At 52.1% G+C, this 15,136-nt stretch overlaps 5 protein-coding genes across 5 annotated transcripts; 4 read left to right on the forward strand and 1 right to left on the reverse strand.

Annotated features, from left to right (window-relative positions):
- Positions 1-159: 159 nt before the first annotated feature.
- Positions 160-1,075, forward strand: MRP2 (40S ribosomal protein mrp2, mitochondrial). The gene is made up of 3 exons (XM_062874736.1): positions 160-574; positions 631-802; positions 858-1,075. The coding sequence occupies exons 1-3, from the start codon at positions 468-470 to the stop codon at positions 918-920; spliced, it is 342 nt and encodes a 113-aa protein (XP_062737913.1). The 5' UTR covers positions 160-467; the 3' UTR covers positions 921-1,075.
- QC761_114620 (uncharacterized protein) lies at positions 996-3,339 on the reverse strand. Its single transcript, XM_062874737.1, has 2 exons — positions 1,639-3,339; positions 996-1,580 (listed from the first exon to the last, which is right to left on the reverse strand). The coding sequence occupies exons 1-2, from the start codon at positions 2,798-2,800 to the stop codon at positions 1,291-1,293; spliced, it is 1,452 nt and encodes a 483-aa protein (XP_062737914.1). The 5' UTR covers positions 2,801-3,339; the 3' UTR covers positions 996-1,290.
- A 569-nt stretch (positions 3,340-3,908) lies between these two features.
- On the forward strand, positions 3,909-5,515 carry SNC2 (Vesicle membrane receptor protein (v-SNARE)). The gene is made up of 4 exons (XM_062874738.1): positions 3,909-4,385; positions 4,766-4,927; positions 4,985-5,054; positions 5,119-5,515. Exons 1-4 carry the CDS (start codon positions 4,293-4,295, stop codon positions 5,133-5,135), a joined length of 342 nt encoding a protein of 113 aa, XP_062737915.1. The 5' UTR covers positions 3,909-4,292; the 3' UTR covers positions 5,136-5,515.
- A 500-nt stretch (positions 5,516-6,015) lies between these two features.
- On the forward strand, positions 6,016-9,229 carry ARG6 (Protein arg-6, mitochondrial; the record flags this gene model as incomplete). The annotated part of the gene is made up of 2 exons (XM_062874739.1): positions 6,016-9,117; positions 9,174-9,229. The coding sequence occupies exons 1-2, from the start codon at positions 6,537-6,539 to the stop codon at positions 9,227-9,229; spliced, it is 2,637 nt and encodes an 878-aa protein (XP_062737916.1). The 5' UTR covers positions 6,016-6,536.
- A 992-nt stretch (positions 9,230-10,221) lies between these two features.
- BNA6 (nicotinate-nucleotide diphosphorylase (carboxylating)) lies at positions 10,222-11,901 on the forward strand (the record flags this gene model as incomplete). The annotated part of the gene is made up of 2 exons (XM_062874740.1): positions 10,222-11,038; positions 11,097-11,901. The coding sequence occupies 2 exons, from the start codon at positions 10,222-10,224 to the stop codon at positions 11,201-11,203; spliced, it is 924 nt and encodes a 307-aa protein (XP_062737917.1). The 3' UTR covers positions 11,204-11,901.
- Positions 11,902-15,136: the final 3,235 nt, after the last annotated feature.

The following is a 15,136-nucleotide window of genomic DNA, read 5'->3' on the forward strand; positions in this document are numbered from 1 at the left end:
AGTCAGCCGAGAGACAAAAATTAGGATAATCACGATTCTACTCCGTAGAGTAGTTTCAGAGATTAAACTGAAAAGAACAGATACTACACTTGATCTAAGCCAAAAGGCAAAGAGAGCTAAAGAGAAAAAAGAAACCGAGTAAAATGGCGGTGGTGGACGAGAATATATACTGGTCCCATGACTGGACCGTGCACGCCTGCAAATCTGCTGTGGAGTGTGAAAAAGGCCGTGCACGATTGCAAATTCTGAGTGGGGCGGGTGAATTGTCCGTGCGCTCTGGATTTTGGGTGGGCTTTGGAAATTCACTCGTCACCGCCCGGCAGAACTCGGGACGATCGCCGGCATCATCCACAGCTCCAGCTCAGAAGAGTGCGGGAGTTGAGCCTCAATTAAGCAGCCAGCGAACCCTCTAGACCGACCCATTCGACAGGCCGCCGGGCTGTTATTTCTCTATATCAACCGCAAAGATGTCCATGTTCAGGGCCAAAAAGTTTGATCTTGGGTGCTTTACCAACATCAAAATCATCCGGGATCACTCCAAGCGCAAGGCTTTCGAGGCCGCGGAGCCCGAGAGGTACATGGTTCTCTTTGGATGATCACGAGGGGCAGATATCCTGACATGAAATGCAGACAAGCTCTCCGGTACATCATCCGGAACACCACCCTTCCTATGAGGACACGCGCCATGGCCCAGCTCCAGCTCACTCAGATGCACTGCTACACCCGGCCAACACAAATCAGGAACCGCTGCGTCTTGGGCGGTAAGGGGAGAGGTGTACTGAGAGCATTCAAGATGTCAAGAGTATGTCACTGGATTTTGGGGATGAACTTGAGTCATTGCTAACCCATATTTACAGTACAACTTCCGTATGGAAGCATTGGCAGGTAATTTGCCAGGTGTGAAAAAGGCTTCTTGGTAAAAGAATGGTATTTTGGCGTTCTGAGGTGCATGAATAGAATTGATGGTCTGGCAACATGTCCGGTGTTGCCATAACGTTGGAAGATAGATATGGGCAACTTGGTGTGCAGAAAAGGTTCATTTGGCCCCAACAAATCTAGCAGAGAAAGGTTTCAGGTCATTCAGCTTGGACCTCTTCTTCTGCTGTGTATATTTGATGTTACAATATTAAACTCGATTTCTAAACGAACCCCCTCCTCTAACGCCGGATTCCATGCAGCCCAACCAATCCAATCTAAAAACGTACCGCTACAGCAATGTATGGAGTGTGAAACGCCATTCTACTCATGTTGAAGAAATTTATGTGGAAGCCAAACTGTTAAGATACCGACTCAGAGAGCCTTGGTTTCTTCAGCGGCCACGACTTGGTCGAGACTCGCCGAGGCTGCAGCTCTTTCGCCGGCGCGCTTCCTGAGAACGTTCTCAATGAAGGCCTCGCCAGCCTTGTAAGATGACCTGACAAGAGGGCCGCTGGCGCAGTACAGGAAGCCCATATCCAGAGCACGCTGCTTCCAGAGGTCAAACTCGTCAGGGGTGACGTACTTTTCGACCTTGAGATGCCTCTTGGTAGGGCGCATATACTGCCCAAAGGTGACGACATCGACGTCGATCTTTCTCAGCTCTGTGTTCCTTGTCAACGTTTGCCCAGGCTGTTCAAGGAGATCCAGAATGATGCTTACCTCTCAGCGTATCCCAAATCTCCTGCTCCTGCTCACCAAGACCAAGCATGATACTCGTCTTGGTGATGATGCCCTCCTTGCCCCTGACAGCCTTCACATGTTCCAACACCTTCAAACTCTGTCTGAAAGTAGCTCTCCGGTCGCGAACATACGGTGTCAACCCCTCCACCGTCTCAATGTTGTGAGCATACACATCCAATCCACTCTCCGCCACAATCTTGACCATGTGCAGGTCCCCCATGAAATCACCAGTCAACGCCTCCACCAACAGCGTCGGCTTCTTCTGCTTAATCCTCCTAATCGTCTCCGCAAAGTGCCTCGCACCACCGTCCGCCAAATCATCACGATCCACACTTGTCAAAACCACATACCCCAACCCCCACCTCGCCAGTGCCTCGGCCGTATTCTCCGGTTCATGCGGGTCAAGCGGCGGAGGCTTCCTGTTGGTCTTGACACTGCAGAACCTGCACCCTCTGGTGCAAGTATCACCCATAAGCATGATCGTCGCCGTCGCAGCAGACTTGTCGTTTCCACCCCAGCACTCGCCGATATTCGGGCATCGCGCCTCCTCGCACACAGTGTGCAGGTTCAAACCCCTGAGGTCAGCCTTGATCTTGCCAAAGTTGGGGTTGGCACCTGAGGAAGGGATTGGGGTCTTGAGCCATTCGGGCAGACGGGTGATGGTGCGCTTGCGGCCGGCGGGGCCTACCTCTGCGGTCTTGATCTCGTAGGCTTCGCTGAGGGAGAGGGGGGCAGACTGGGAGCCCACGAACTCGGAAAAGGAGGCGACGGTGGTGTCTTTGAAGTATGACGGTCGCGGGGCCTTCTTCGCGGGGGTTGTTGAGGCTGCTGGGCTTGGCGATGACTTTGTCAGCTCCGGGTCGGACGGTGAAGGGATAGTGGCGTAAGTTCGGGACGAAAGGACAGCGGCTCGGGCCAAGGACCGTCGCAATGGGGCCTGGAGCCTTTGAAGGGGTGCTGGTGAGGCCATTTTGCGAGATCGACTGGCTATGTTTGGCGGGAGTGGGGGAATGGTCGTGGTGGAAGAGAGGAGGTTGTTTTGTTGGGTGACCAATATCCAGCAGGACAGTGGCGGATACGGAGTTGATAAGGCTGACTGAACAAAAAACCAAATCGGCGCCGGCTCTTGCATGCAGGGCATTCGCCCATCCGTCTCTTGGCGCCATCGGAATGGGTTATGTAATCCCGTAGGTACCCGTTGGCTACTCCGGGCTTCGGCCAACCAATAACAACTTCATCCCGACAGATCAAATAAAATTTCGCATTTCTATATGTATGGCACCGGATTCCGAGATATATGCTTTTGATGATTTAACTGGACCAGTTTGGGAATCGGTGCTCGTGGCCTTCATTTGAACCTGGCTACTCAAAGAACCTTCGCACTGAAATACAGCGCATTCACCTGATAAGTTAATGCCAGCCCCGGGCCACCATCGAAACAGCTTTGGGAAATCCGAACAACTCGTTGACACTGATGGGCTTGACAAGCGCATGTGTGGAGAAATCCGAGAAGCATGTGTGCTTCTGGAAGAATGCGGGGGTAATGTCCATTGGTAGTTTCGCAACCGCCGTGGCCCATATTGGACGGCGATGAAACCGTTCCTGAAACAGAAAATACTGGCTGAGCTCTTTCTGCGCAGCTCATGAGATTCTACTTGGGATTATCAGCAGCTGAAGGCTGGAGTGTCGATGGAATCCCAAGTTTGCATGCCGGTGCTTACAACCAGCGTCATTGACGTCGTTGCTGTGGCTGAAATTCCTGTTGCTGACAAGAGATTTGTCCAATCAGAGTTGAGCGCTGATCGCACAACGGGATGTTGCGGATGGCCAACAAGATTCAACTTCGTACGGATACGGAGAGTAAAATGAAGCTGGGAATGCCTGGTGTCATGTTAATGCTATTGTTGGAGAAAACTGACAAGGCCTCTACTGCTTTGGCTACGTAGTAAACAACCAGGCAATTCATGAGCAGCCGGCTTCATACACAGTGAGGCCTGGATTGCGTTCATGAGCCTTAACAAGGGTTCTCCTTGGACTTGGACTTTCGAGCTTTCAGAGCTCCTTGTAAAACAGCGCTTTAGTTCATCACTAGTAGTGAGCTCTGAGTTCAGGGGTTTTGTTCTATATATGGCCCATCAAAGAATGTGCAAGGTCTCAGCAGTCTTCATATTTCATTGAGGTTGAACAAAGCACATGTGCTGGGCTGGAAGTTGTCGTCAGCGCTGGACCTTGCAGCCGTTCCTAGGTCGGTGTAGGCAGTGGCTTAGGCGGCCTGCATTGACACTTGGTAGGCGAAAAGCAGCGTGACCCTGTTAAGAGCTATCCAAACCCAGGTATGGGTCGGCCCAGTGTTTTTAACGGCGCAGCCACTTTCCTTGCGCTCTCCTCTGGCCTCCTGTTCGTTTCGCCTGTCTCTTCTCATTCCGCAGAACAGTCTCGCAAGGAACATCTACATCACCTCGAATCTTGCTCCCCCGACACACCTCCCTACGACCTCAAGGACACAAATACCATCGCTTCATACCCGCGCGAAACCACCTGCGAGCGAGTTTGCACGCCTCTTGCTGTCTTTGATTGAAATCGACCCCTTTTAAGCCACCAGTAGTCGCCAGCGACAGTCGTCATCCATCAACATGTCTTCCGAGCCGTATGACCCTTATATCCCCGCCGGCCAGCAGGGCTCGTCGCAGGATCCCGGCAATGCCAGGACGCAAGCTTTGAAGCAGGTGGGTGATTTCGCAGTTTAACTCGACGTTCTTGAGACAAGAAGTTAGACGGAGAACTTGAGTCGTTGGTCTGCCCAAGGCCACTGTTCCCGAGAGTCCGATCGACTGGTCCACCAGCCAACAACATCACCACCCTTCGTTCTCGCGGCATCAACAACACCACCCCTTACGAACTTTGTGGGATTGAGGGATGGGGCATGAAATTGCAGCTAGTCGAGAACTTCTGCAGTGAAAAAAAAAGTCATCTTTCATGCTGCGGTGATGCGCTTGGGCTGGTGTTGGGCGATGATGGCGCTTGGGTGCTATGTCGATCGGGGGTAGAGATTATGGGCAAAATTCAGGTTATTCTTTCAAAGGGAGCGAGCTAACAAATTCTCTAGCAAATCGACGAGACTGTCGATGTCATGCGCAAGAATGTCAACAAGGTCGCCGAGCGTGGTGAACACCTTGATAGTCTCCAGAACAAGACCGACGATTTGGCCATGTCCGCACAAAATTTCCGCCGTGGTGCCAACCAAGTCCGCAAGAAGATGTGGTGGAAGGTATGGATACTTCAAGTCTGAACTGGTTGGTACAGGATGCTAACATCTCGGCTACAGGACATGAAGATGCGCATCTGGCTCATTGTCGGTATTATCGTCCTTCTCGCCATCATTATCATCCCTGCGGGTATGTACACCACGTTGGTCGCGGCATCGAATGTTTTATTTTCCATGCTAACCACACCCTACAGTTGTTGCTACGAGATGAATCAGCCCATATGATTTTGGCGATGACGACAGCGAGGCGATCTGAATGGACACGATTCTGGGTTTTTACGCATGACCAACATTCACGATGATAGGGATAGTTCTTGTCTGGGATTGGTTTTTCTTCCGGGAGTTTCTTGTTTTGTTTCGACGGTCTCTCTGGCTGGAGCTCTTTACGTAGTTGCCGGGGCGGCCGTCTTTGCGTGTTGCATGGAGCCTTTCCCCCAGTCTGGGAGTTGCAATAGCTTCCTCATGCACCTGTACTTGTGATGTTAGGAGAGGGTGTATTCCCATATGGTTAATCAAAGATAGTAGTGACGATGATTTTTTAAGATATGACACGACGCTTTCACATGCCATTCGTGCTGGTGTGCTCTGGAGCGTGCCATGATGATGTCCTCGTAGCTTGAATCAATGCTCAAGACCCTCAGGAACAACTGGAAGTTTACTGCACCATCCCCTGTATCCCCCGCTGTGCCTCGGACATTGACACCCTGATAGATCAAGGCTGGAGATCAGGCGATGGGTCAAAATTTTATCAGATCGTCTGGATGCTAGGGAAACCGCGCATGGCAATGCGATGATACATTGTGTCTTCCTCTTGGCACAGCGGGGACATACGGCTCTACCTGCACTGGGCGAATGTTTGGTAAGACTGGCAACGTTTTCTGTGGCCTTGAGTGCTCGCAGCAATCTCTAGCACAAGCTCTCAGAGCTCTATGATAGGTGAAATTCTCATCAAGGGAAAAATCGGGTAGCGAGAAGTTCCCAGGGGGTGGTTTCATTGAGAGTTGTAGTGGTGTAGCAGCTACACAGGAAAATATACAAAGCCAAGGTGGGTGTTTTCTCCACTGCGGTTTCGGTCTTCAATTTTTCGGTTGCCCCTCCTCCACCTCTTGTCCTGACCGACTTCTTATCAGATCCGTCGTCCCCGGCCAGCAATCCACAACTCCAGCCTACTCCGATCGAGACTCGCTGATGCCATTGGGGTTCTCAAGAGGGCTCCGCCGTTTCCTGCAGCGTCAACTTGGGTGCTTCCCCGTCCAATTCCTCGGCAGGCCCCCTCTGAAGTCCAATTGACTCATTGGTGAATCGAGGATCCAGTTGCGGTTTAGGAGCTGCGACTAGGTTCCAGGTTGTCCCGCCCTTCACACACAACAACCACACCCGGTTGCTGCAACTTCCCCTCTGCAGATTTTCCTCCTTCCAACATACTTTTCTCCTCCTTCTCCTTTCCTCCTCCTCGACAGCCAATCCGCCTACGCTCGTCCTCCTTTGCCTCCTCTTCCTCCCGTCCTCCCTCCGAGCGTAACCCAGCTCGTTTCTCCCGCAACGCAGATCTGACATCGACCCCCCGGTTCGCGACGCATATAACACATTTTCATATACACATTTTTCCAAGATGCTCTCCGCCACCGCCGTTGCCCTCCGGGCAGGCGCCCGTCGTACCGTTCGACGGCTGCCGGGCAAGACCCGTGCCATTCCCGTTGCTGCGTCCCTCCGTCGCCAGAGGCCATTCTCGACGTCTGCGACCCGGAAGACAGATCTGACCACAAGGGGTATGATAGTGCAGACTTTGTCGTCTGTGGGATCTAAGAGAGAGGTGCAGCAGTACTTGTCTCTGTTCACATCCGTCTCTTCCCAGCGATTCGCCGTCATCAAGGTTGGCGGTGCCATCTTGACCGACTACCTCGACGAACTGTGCTCTAGCTTGGCTTTCCTTTATACCGTCGGCCTTTACCCCGTCATTGTCCATGGCGCTGGTCCTCAGCTCAACAGTTTGCTCGAGCAGGCTGGTGTCGAGCCCCAATTCGAGGAGGGAATCCGTGTCACAGACGTCAAGACGCTCAGAGTGGCTCGCGACCTGTTCATGAGGGAGAATTTGAAACTCGTCAACAAGCTGGAGGAGAAGGGTGTGCATGCTCAGCCTCTGACCATTGGCATGTTCAGAGCCGAGTACTTGAACAAGGAGAAGTGGGGTCTGGTAGGAAAGGTTACTGGTGTCAACAAGCAGGCGATCGAGACGGCCATCAGCAACGGCTACCTGCCCATTCTTACCTCCATGGCTGAGACCGACGACGGCCAGATCCTCAACGTTAACGCCGATGTTGCCGCTGCTGAGCTTGCTCGCGCTCTCGAGCCTTTGAAGGTGGTCTACCTCTCCGAGAAGGGTGGTCTGTTTGACGCTGCTGGCCAGAAGATCTCCGCTATCAACCTCGATGAGGAATTCGACCACCTCATGTCTCAGGAGTGGGTCAAATACGGTACTCGCCTCAAGATCAAGGAGATCAAGGAGCTCCTGGACACCCTTCCACGCGCGACCAGTGTGGCCATCATCCACCCAGGTGACCTTCAGAAGGAGCTGTTCACTGATTCCGGCGCTGGCACCTTGATCCGCCGCGGCAGCAAACTCCTCTCGGCTACCAGCCTGTGTGAGTTCAAGGATCTCGATGCGCTCAAGTCGGTTCTGGTTAGGGATCGTGAGGGTCCCGACGCGAAGGAGACTGTTGACAAGTACCTTGAGTACCTGAACGAGAACGATTTCAAGGCCTACTATGACGGCGACATGAACGCTCTTGCCATTGTCCTTCCTGCCAAGGATGGTCGTCAAGCCACTCTTGCTACGCTGACCATAACCAAGTCTGGCTGGTTGACGAACGTTGCTGACAACATCTTCACTGTTCTCAAGAAGGAGCACCCTTCGCTTGTATGGACCGTGAAGGAGGACGATGAGAACCTTGGCTGGTTTTTTGACAAGGCCGACGGGAGCATCACTCGCGATGGCGACGTGATGTTCTGGTATGGCATTGACAACGGTGACGAGATCATGCGCTTGATGAAGGATTTCACCCTGAATGGTCGTGCTATGCTCGGCGATTCTAACCTCGAGTCGCGCCTGCACCGTGCTGCCAAGACCGGCTCCAAGCCGTTCGCTCAGCAAACCCGGAGCTACTCCACCCTGGCTCGCCGTCCCGTCATATCCGCCCCTGCCTTCGGTCTCAACACTGGGAGAGGATATGTTACCCAGACCAACCCCAACCCTCCCATTGGCAAGAAGAATGCCTCCAAGGAGGGCCCTGCGAGGGTAGCCCTCATTGGTGCTCGTGGTTACACAGGCCAGGAGCTCGTCCGCCTCCTCGACTCTCATCCCAACATGGATCTCCGCCATGTCTCGTCCCGTGAGCTTGCGGGCCAGAAGCTGGAGGGCTATAACAAGAGCGAAGTCATCTACGAGAGCTTGAGCCCCGACGATGTTCGTGACATGGAGAAGCGTGGCGACATCGACTGCTGGGTCATGGCTCTCCCCAACGGTGTTTGCAAGCCTTTTGTCGAGGCTGTCTACGAGGGCCGCAAGGGCTCCAACCACAAGAGCGTTATCGTCGATCTTTCTGCCGACTACCGCTTCGACAATTCGTGGACCTATGGTCTTCCCGAGCTCGTCCAGAGAAACAACATCGCGGATGCCACTCAGATTGCCAACCCCGGTTGCTATGCTACCGCTGCCCAGCTCGGCATTGCCCCCCTCGTTGAGCACCTTGGCGGTATGCCTCACATCTTTGGTGTTTCCGGTTACTCCGGCGCCGGTACCAAGCCTTCTCCCAAGAACGATGTCGACAACCTCACCAACAACCTCATCCCTTACAGCTTGACTGGCCACATTCACGAGCGTGAGGTCAGCAGCCAGCTCGGCGCTCAGGTTGCCTTCATTCCCCACGTCGCCGTTTGGTTCCGTGGTATCCACCACACCATCTCTATCCCCCTCAAGCAGAGCATGACCTCACGTGACATTCGTCAGATCTACCAGGACAGATACGCTGGCGAGAAGCTCGTCAAGGTTGTTGGCGAGGCCCCTCTTGTCAAGAACATCAGCGGCAAGCACGGTGTTGAGATTGGTGGTTTCGAGGTTGACAAGACTGGGAAGCGTGTCGTTGTTTGCGCTACTATTGACAACCTTCTCAAGGGTGCCGCTACTCAGTGCTTGCGTAAGTTCATTCACTCTGGATTATCTACAGGACTCTGACGCTAACATCGTGATCAGAAAACATGAACCTTGCTCTTGGCTATGCTGAATATGAGGGCATCCCCATCATGTAAGATGCAGAAACAAGTCTTCTAAAGCACACTCGTATATATATATTTTTGCAAGCAGGTTCTGGTGTTGTTCACCAAGGGGTGCCATCCCCATCGATTGCCACTCATTGTTAGCGGGAGAAAGCTTTTCTTGGGTTTCATGTTCATGTTCATTCCGTACGGATTATACATATTTGATGCGATGGTGGTGGACACTTTGGGTTTCCTTGTTGTCTTATGGAGTTCAAGGGGAACTCGAAAAACGGTTATTCGGCTGGCATTTGAAGAAAGAAGCGGGTTTGTTTTGAACTCGGATGGTTAGTTTTTGTAAAAAGCTGTATGGAGAAAAGCGTTTCTAGAAGCAGCAACAGGGGGCGGTTGTGATGATGAGCTGGGTGGAGTTGTGTCGGTTATATCTAGCGAAGCACTTGACTCAATTGGGTAGGTCAATTGCAAAGCTGGTTATCATTCGTCAATTGAGCTGATCAAGGTTTATTTACGGCCTTTGTCTCCAACATCAGAATCTGAAGGTGGCGGGTTACTGTGTACTGTTGAAGAGGTTGCGGCGAGGTTGAATGTGCCGGTTCAACGCTCTTTCCGCCAGTTGAGCTTACAAGTAGACCAGATAAGGTGAGAAGGCACAGCAAACGCCCAGTGGCAACTCCTGCTTCCAAAGGGTAGGTGAGGTCAAGTGTGGAGACCTCTGAACACCTGATAAACCGTCCGGGTTTCTTCTTTTGCTTTGATGTTTTTCCCGCATCTTTTTGAGCCCCTCTTGTCAAAGCCTACCCCTCCATTGCTTTTCGAGTCATCTCCACCACTCAGCCGGTAGCATCACGTTCTCGTCGCCAGAAGTCGGATTCCTCGGCTTATAACTTTGGCTCTTATCGTCACACTTTTTGGGAATTTTCATTCACTTCTTTGTTACAAGTCCTGAGACGAAGTCATACTCGACTTACGTCACCAATACAGAAAACTTTCAGTAACCGTCGAGTTCCACAACACCACAGTTCAAAATGATGGACCTCCCCATCGACCACGGCCACCTCGAGCACCTCTTGCCTGCCTCATGGAAAACCTCCATCACGGCCTGGCTGGCAGAGGACACCCCCTCCTTTGACGTCGGCGGCTTCGTCGTCGGCTCCGACCTCCGCACCGCCACCCTGTGGGGAAAATCCTCCGGCATCCTGGCGGGCGTCCCCTTCTTCAACGAAGTCTTCACCCAGTGCGGCTGCACGGTCGAGTGGCACGCCCGCGAGGGCTCCCACGTGGAGACGCACGGGGGTAAAAAGGCACTGGCTACCGTCACGGGACCTGCACATGGGCTTTTGGAGGGCGAGCGTGTCGCTCTGAACATCCTTGCGCGGTGCTCGGGGGTTGCGACCATGAGCAGGCGGCTGCTGGTTAACCTGCGGAGCGCGGGGTACAAGGGGATTTTGGCGGGGACGAGGAAGACGACGCCGGGGTTTAGGCTGGTGGAAAAGTATGGGATGCTGGTTGGGGGGGCGGATACTCACAGGATGGATTTGAGCACAATGACGATGTTGAAGGATAATCATGTGTGGAGCCGGGGGAGTATTACGCAGGCGGTGAAGGCTGCGAAGGCGGCGGGGGGGTTTAGTTTGAAGGTGGAGGTGGAGGTACAGAGTGAGGAGGAGGCGGACGAGGCGATTAGGGCGGGGGCGGATGTGATTATGCTGGATAATTTTACCGGGGAGGGGGTGAAGGTTGCAGCGCGGAGTTTGAGGGAGAGGTGGAAGGGTGAGAGGGAGTTTTTGTTGGAGGTTTCGGGGGGGTTGACGGAGGATAATGCGGAGAGTTATATTTGCAATGGTGAGTTTTCTTTGGGTTGTGAGGGGGATGGATATCTTCTAACGGCGGTGAAAAACAGATATCGATATCCTTTCTACGAGCTCGATTCATCAGGGGGTGCGCCATATTGACTTTTCGCTGAAGATTAACGTGGAAAAGGGCCAGGGCCCCGAGGTGGCTAGCTGAATGTTAGGGGTCTCAGAGGTCTTTTCTCATCAACAGCTATATTTCTGCACATGATTGGGTTTGTCGATTAGCGATTAGACATGTTCATGGCTAGCAGGGGCAGGCAGATGGCCTGACGCATAACAACAGAAGTTTCTTTTTTGGTTGACAGCTCAAACTCCCTTGTTGGATGAGATATTCCGCGGAGAGGCTTCCTGCAAGGAACTTGATCAGATGCAGATGCTTGTTGCATGTGGTTGGTTTCTGCCTGGCTCCTTACCTGTGGTAGTCTCCGTTTAGAAGGAAATCCAATATTGCTGGCAATACCACCCACCCTCCGGCCATGCAGAACCCCCTGCAGCAAGAATTAATTTCTTCTACTTTTCGTCCGTCCAGGCTGGAGGATGCCCGGGGTCCGGGGTCTCCGACACGGCAGATACCCCTGTTCCCACGTGGCTATCCCGATGTCCCTTTTCTCTTTCCGGTAGTTATACGTTTCGGGGAACAGTGATGCTCGGCTGCGGCACAGGAGATGGAGGGATGGCCATGAGGCAGCAGGGAATCTATGTGAGGGGGTGGGATATTCATATTCGATCATCATAGGAGAGACGGGGGTGCCTAGTTATTGTTTTGGAGTAACCACACCCCTTATGTTGCTTTGGCGGAAGGCCATGTTTTGGATAGTCACAAGACTGAGCTGGTTGTTAGGTCTTTTGTGGGTTACCAAGTAAGTTACTTAAGGTAAAACAGATCTGGTTTGCATCAGGATGAGCTTGTATCAAGTTCCAAAGTACAAAACCGGATACGGGCATCGTTGTAAAAGAGTTCATTAGAAAGAGGCACAAAATAGAAAATAAATCCAGAATCTGTATTCTGACCCCCGGGTCTACCAATCTTCGTAGTCATAGTGCTCCAAGAGAATTCCCGCCATCCTCCCCAGTTCCCTTTGCTTCCAATCACAGTAATTATCCTCGTGTCTGGGTGTACACCCTGCCAATATCTCGTCCCTCTAATGCTTACCGATCTCCTCTGAGTAGTCTTCTATGGTGCGTTGAACTGCAGTCATGACACTGTTCCACATATCCAAGCTGGTTGTGTCACTTATTCTTTCATTCCGCCTCAGGTCACAGATATCGACTGAGACCTGACGAACAAAACTCCGCCTATCATCGCTATCTCCCATCTGCTCTCGGAACAAGGTGTGGGAGACTGGATTTTGCTTTGCGTAGAGCTGGAGATGGTAGTATACAAGCCAGAAGGTTTCGTCTGGCGTGCTCCAAGGAATTGCCTGATAGCTGAGTCTCTTGATCAGTTCTATCATAGGGCCTGGAGGGTTGTCCTTCGGTGGCGGCAAAAGATGGATGTGAGAGCACCACCGCCTGCATAATTCCAACTCGTGCCTGGTGGCCTGGAAGATATCAAGCCACGGCATCTTGAGGAATTGAATAGAGACCGTCTCTTCTGTGCACCATACCGTGGATGTGTGTCCCCCCCAAACAACGTCCATCACCGGACCCACCACAATCGAGCGTGAATGGTGACGGGGTTCAAAGCCATAACGCTTTGCATCTCTGGCTTCGCTCACCCCCAGTGGCGAATAGTAGCCGTATGGTAAAAACCAAACGTCTCGCAGAAAGTCTTCCAACTTCCAACGTGCCTTGTGATAACGCTCATCTTCACACAGTCTCTGGTTGATAACACCCTTGGAGCGCGAGGGGGTCCAATCTACGCAGTAGCCGAGTTCTGTATCCTCGTAGAGGCCGTATTAATCTGCTCTGTAAATTTCAAGACACAAGTTCACATATCCCTCGGTCCTACGGCTCATCACCTTGCGGCCAGGGTCATGTTGCAGTAGGTTTAACAGCCACTCTACCATGAGGGCGGGGGTATCTATCCTCTTCTGATTCGGTCATTTCGTCGTGATCCACACTGGTAGGTAGGTGGTGATCGATAAAACGCAGCCGAAAGGGGATGAACAGATCGGGGTGCTGAGTAGATCGAGGCGAGGTTGTCCAAGTACGTGGATTTGCAGCTTGATTGTGAGTATCGGCAGGAATTATTTGTCCAAATTCAGGATTTTGTGGGCTTCATGTAGTGGTGGCCTTACCAAAACTTAAAGTTTTATTTGTTTCAGAGTATCCTTTTGGCCGGGGCTTGATTGTACTTGCCTATTGAGTTCCTGGATAGCAGCCAAACGGAAACGGCAATGCTCTTTTCATCAGGAAGTTGTCCGAGGAAAGAGCATCTCATGTCTGTCTCAAGATTGGAATGACTCCTCTTAACCACCTTGAGTTTGAGTTTTACTTCTTTTGCAACCCACTGACAATATTCTCGCGTGCCAGTAACCTCTGAGCCATCAAGAGATCGTATTGGCGCAACTTACACCCTCATCGTCGCTCGTTCCAAGCAGCAAGAGTCGGAAACAGCAATGCTCACTCTGACCTTCCTTAGCAGCCGCAGTCCACTCAGATAGTCAGCCAGCAGCTTCCACTTGCAGAAGACTCGGGAGTCGGGTTAAGCTCCGTGGTCCTCCAGCAAGAACCGGGCCAAGCTCCACAAAAGCACGAGACAACAAGGAAGAAATGATCTTCCCAAGCATCTACAGGGGCTTGTTTCGAATATTCCGCAGCTCCTCTCCTATCATATATGATCAACCACTTTGAACGGCTCTTTTCGCTTTTGCTTTTAAACCTGGCTGCAGATGCATGGTACAGCGCCCCCCCCCCCCTCAATGGCGGCCGCTCAACCCCACAAAATAAGCACGGAAAAAGCAGCCTGCCAGTTCCCTTGGGCACAAAAAGACGGAGCTATCTCCGAGTCTTCTTCACGAATTAAGCAGGCCGAAGCCTTGTCGATTTTCTTCTTCCTTTTGAACTCTCCCACCAATTACCCCCTGTCAGCTCTTCTAATGCAAGCTGCAGCTAGCAACGCTCAGGGGCCCCTGAAACTGCAGTGCTGTATGTAAAGATAACCGACAACACCCTTCTGGGGGCTGCTGATGGCTGCGAAGAACCAAAACTCGCCTGCGATTGGATCTTGAGTATGTCACCTTCAGGACTCGAAACATGTTGTTACTGTATCTTGACTTGCACGAGATATCGACGCAGATGGGCAATGCATGTTTCTAGTCTAGGGTACCTACGTATCTGAAGCACCACATGCTTCCTCGTCGGATGCCTGATTCGACGTTTTCATGAACGCATTCGTTCAGAAGGATGAGCCATTCGAGGTTTAGCAGCATCCCCACAGATCGCGCGCAAAAAGTCTGTATACTTCAACAAGGGCGTCGCACAGTGGGCATCTCCCACCCAGGTGCCTACCAACCACACCCGGTCGCTTCTCACATTCACATTCTGTACTTACGCCCCGCAACTCCGCCCCCCTGACAAACGTCACGCTCGATCAGAGAAGGAGGAGGGGTCTCCCAATTTCCACGTGGCTAGGTTGCATTGAAGGATCATGTACCTGGTATGTTGTCAAGATGCTTGCCTCCGGTTTATCTACCCCCTGCTTTATACATTGATGGCGTACTACGAGATGCATCTGTCAAATGTCAATTTGTTTGACTTTTGATTTGTGGAGTTTGATGTCTCAGCTTCTGCAGCTGGGTAATTTCACATGCGGACCCCAATGGCACTTCATTTTTAAGTGCGCAGTTGATACTGGGACTGGGAGGGCTGTTGATGGTGTTTTCGACATCAGTCCTATCCCCCCCCCCCCTCCCTTCTTTGTTTAGTGGTCGTCGGGAAGTCCGGGAGTAGCGTAGAGGGTGAGCGGTGTGTGCGGTTGAGATCTACTACCGAGGTTTTTACAGCCTTGTCTTTGTTGTCGTCATGGTTCTGCTTGGTACCTTATCCAGCGCTTCGTTTTGAGAGAGAGAGGAAGAGAGACAAGGCGGCAGACCGGGCTGAGAGAGATGATGCAAGTACCGTTGTATGTCGCTTTTTCAGGGAA

This window comes from Podospora bellae-mahoneyi (genome assembly GCF_035222275.1).
Source record: "Podospora bellae-mahoneyi strain CBS 112042 chromosome 1 map unlocalized CBS112042p_1, whole genome shotgun sequence".
Lineage (NCBI taxonomy): Eukaryota > Fungi > Ascomycota > Sordariomycetes > Sordariales > Podosporaceae > Podospora > Podospora bellae-mahoneyi.

Coding starts and splice junctions, on each gene's coding strand:
- SNC2 (XM_062874738.1), top strand. CDS start 4,293: ATGTCTTCCGAGCCGTATGACCCTTATATCCCCGCCGGCCAGCAGGGC. Junction 4,386..4,765: donor GGACGCAAGCTTTGAAGCAG/GTGGGTGATTTC, acceptor CAAATTCTCTAG/CAAATCGACGAGACTGTCGA. Junction 4,928..4,984: donor GCAAGAAGATGTGGTGGAAG/GTATGGATACTT, acceptor TCTCGGCTACAG/GACATGAAGATGCGCATCTG.
- QC761_114620 (XM_062874737.1), bottom strand. CDS start 2,800: ATGCCCTGCATGCAAGAGCCGGCGCCGATTTGGTTTTTTGTTCAGTCA. Junction 1,581..1,638: donor GATTTGGGATACGCTGAGAG/GTAAGCATCATT, acceptor CAAGGAACACAG/AGCTGAGAAAGATCGACGTC.
- MRP2 (XM_062874736.1), top strand. CDS start 468: ATGTCCATGTTCAGGGCCAAAAAGTTTGATCTTGGGTGCTTTACCAAC. Junction 575..630: donor GAGGCCGCGGAGCCCGAGAG/GTACATGGTTCT, acceptor CATGAAATGCAG/ACAAGCTCTCCGGTACATCA. Junction 803..857: donor GAGCATTCAAGATGTCAAGA/GTATGTCACTGG, acceptor CCATATTTACAG/TACAACTTCCGTATGGAAGC.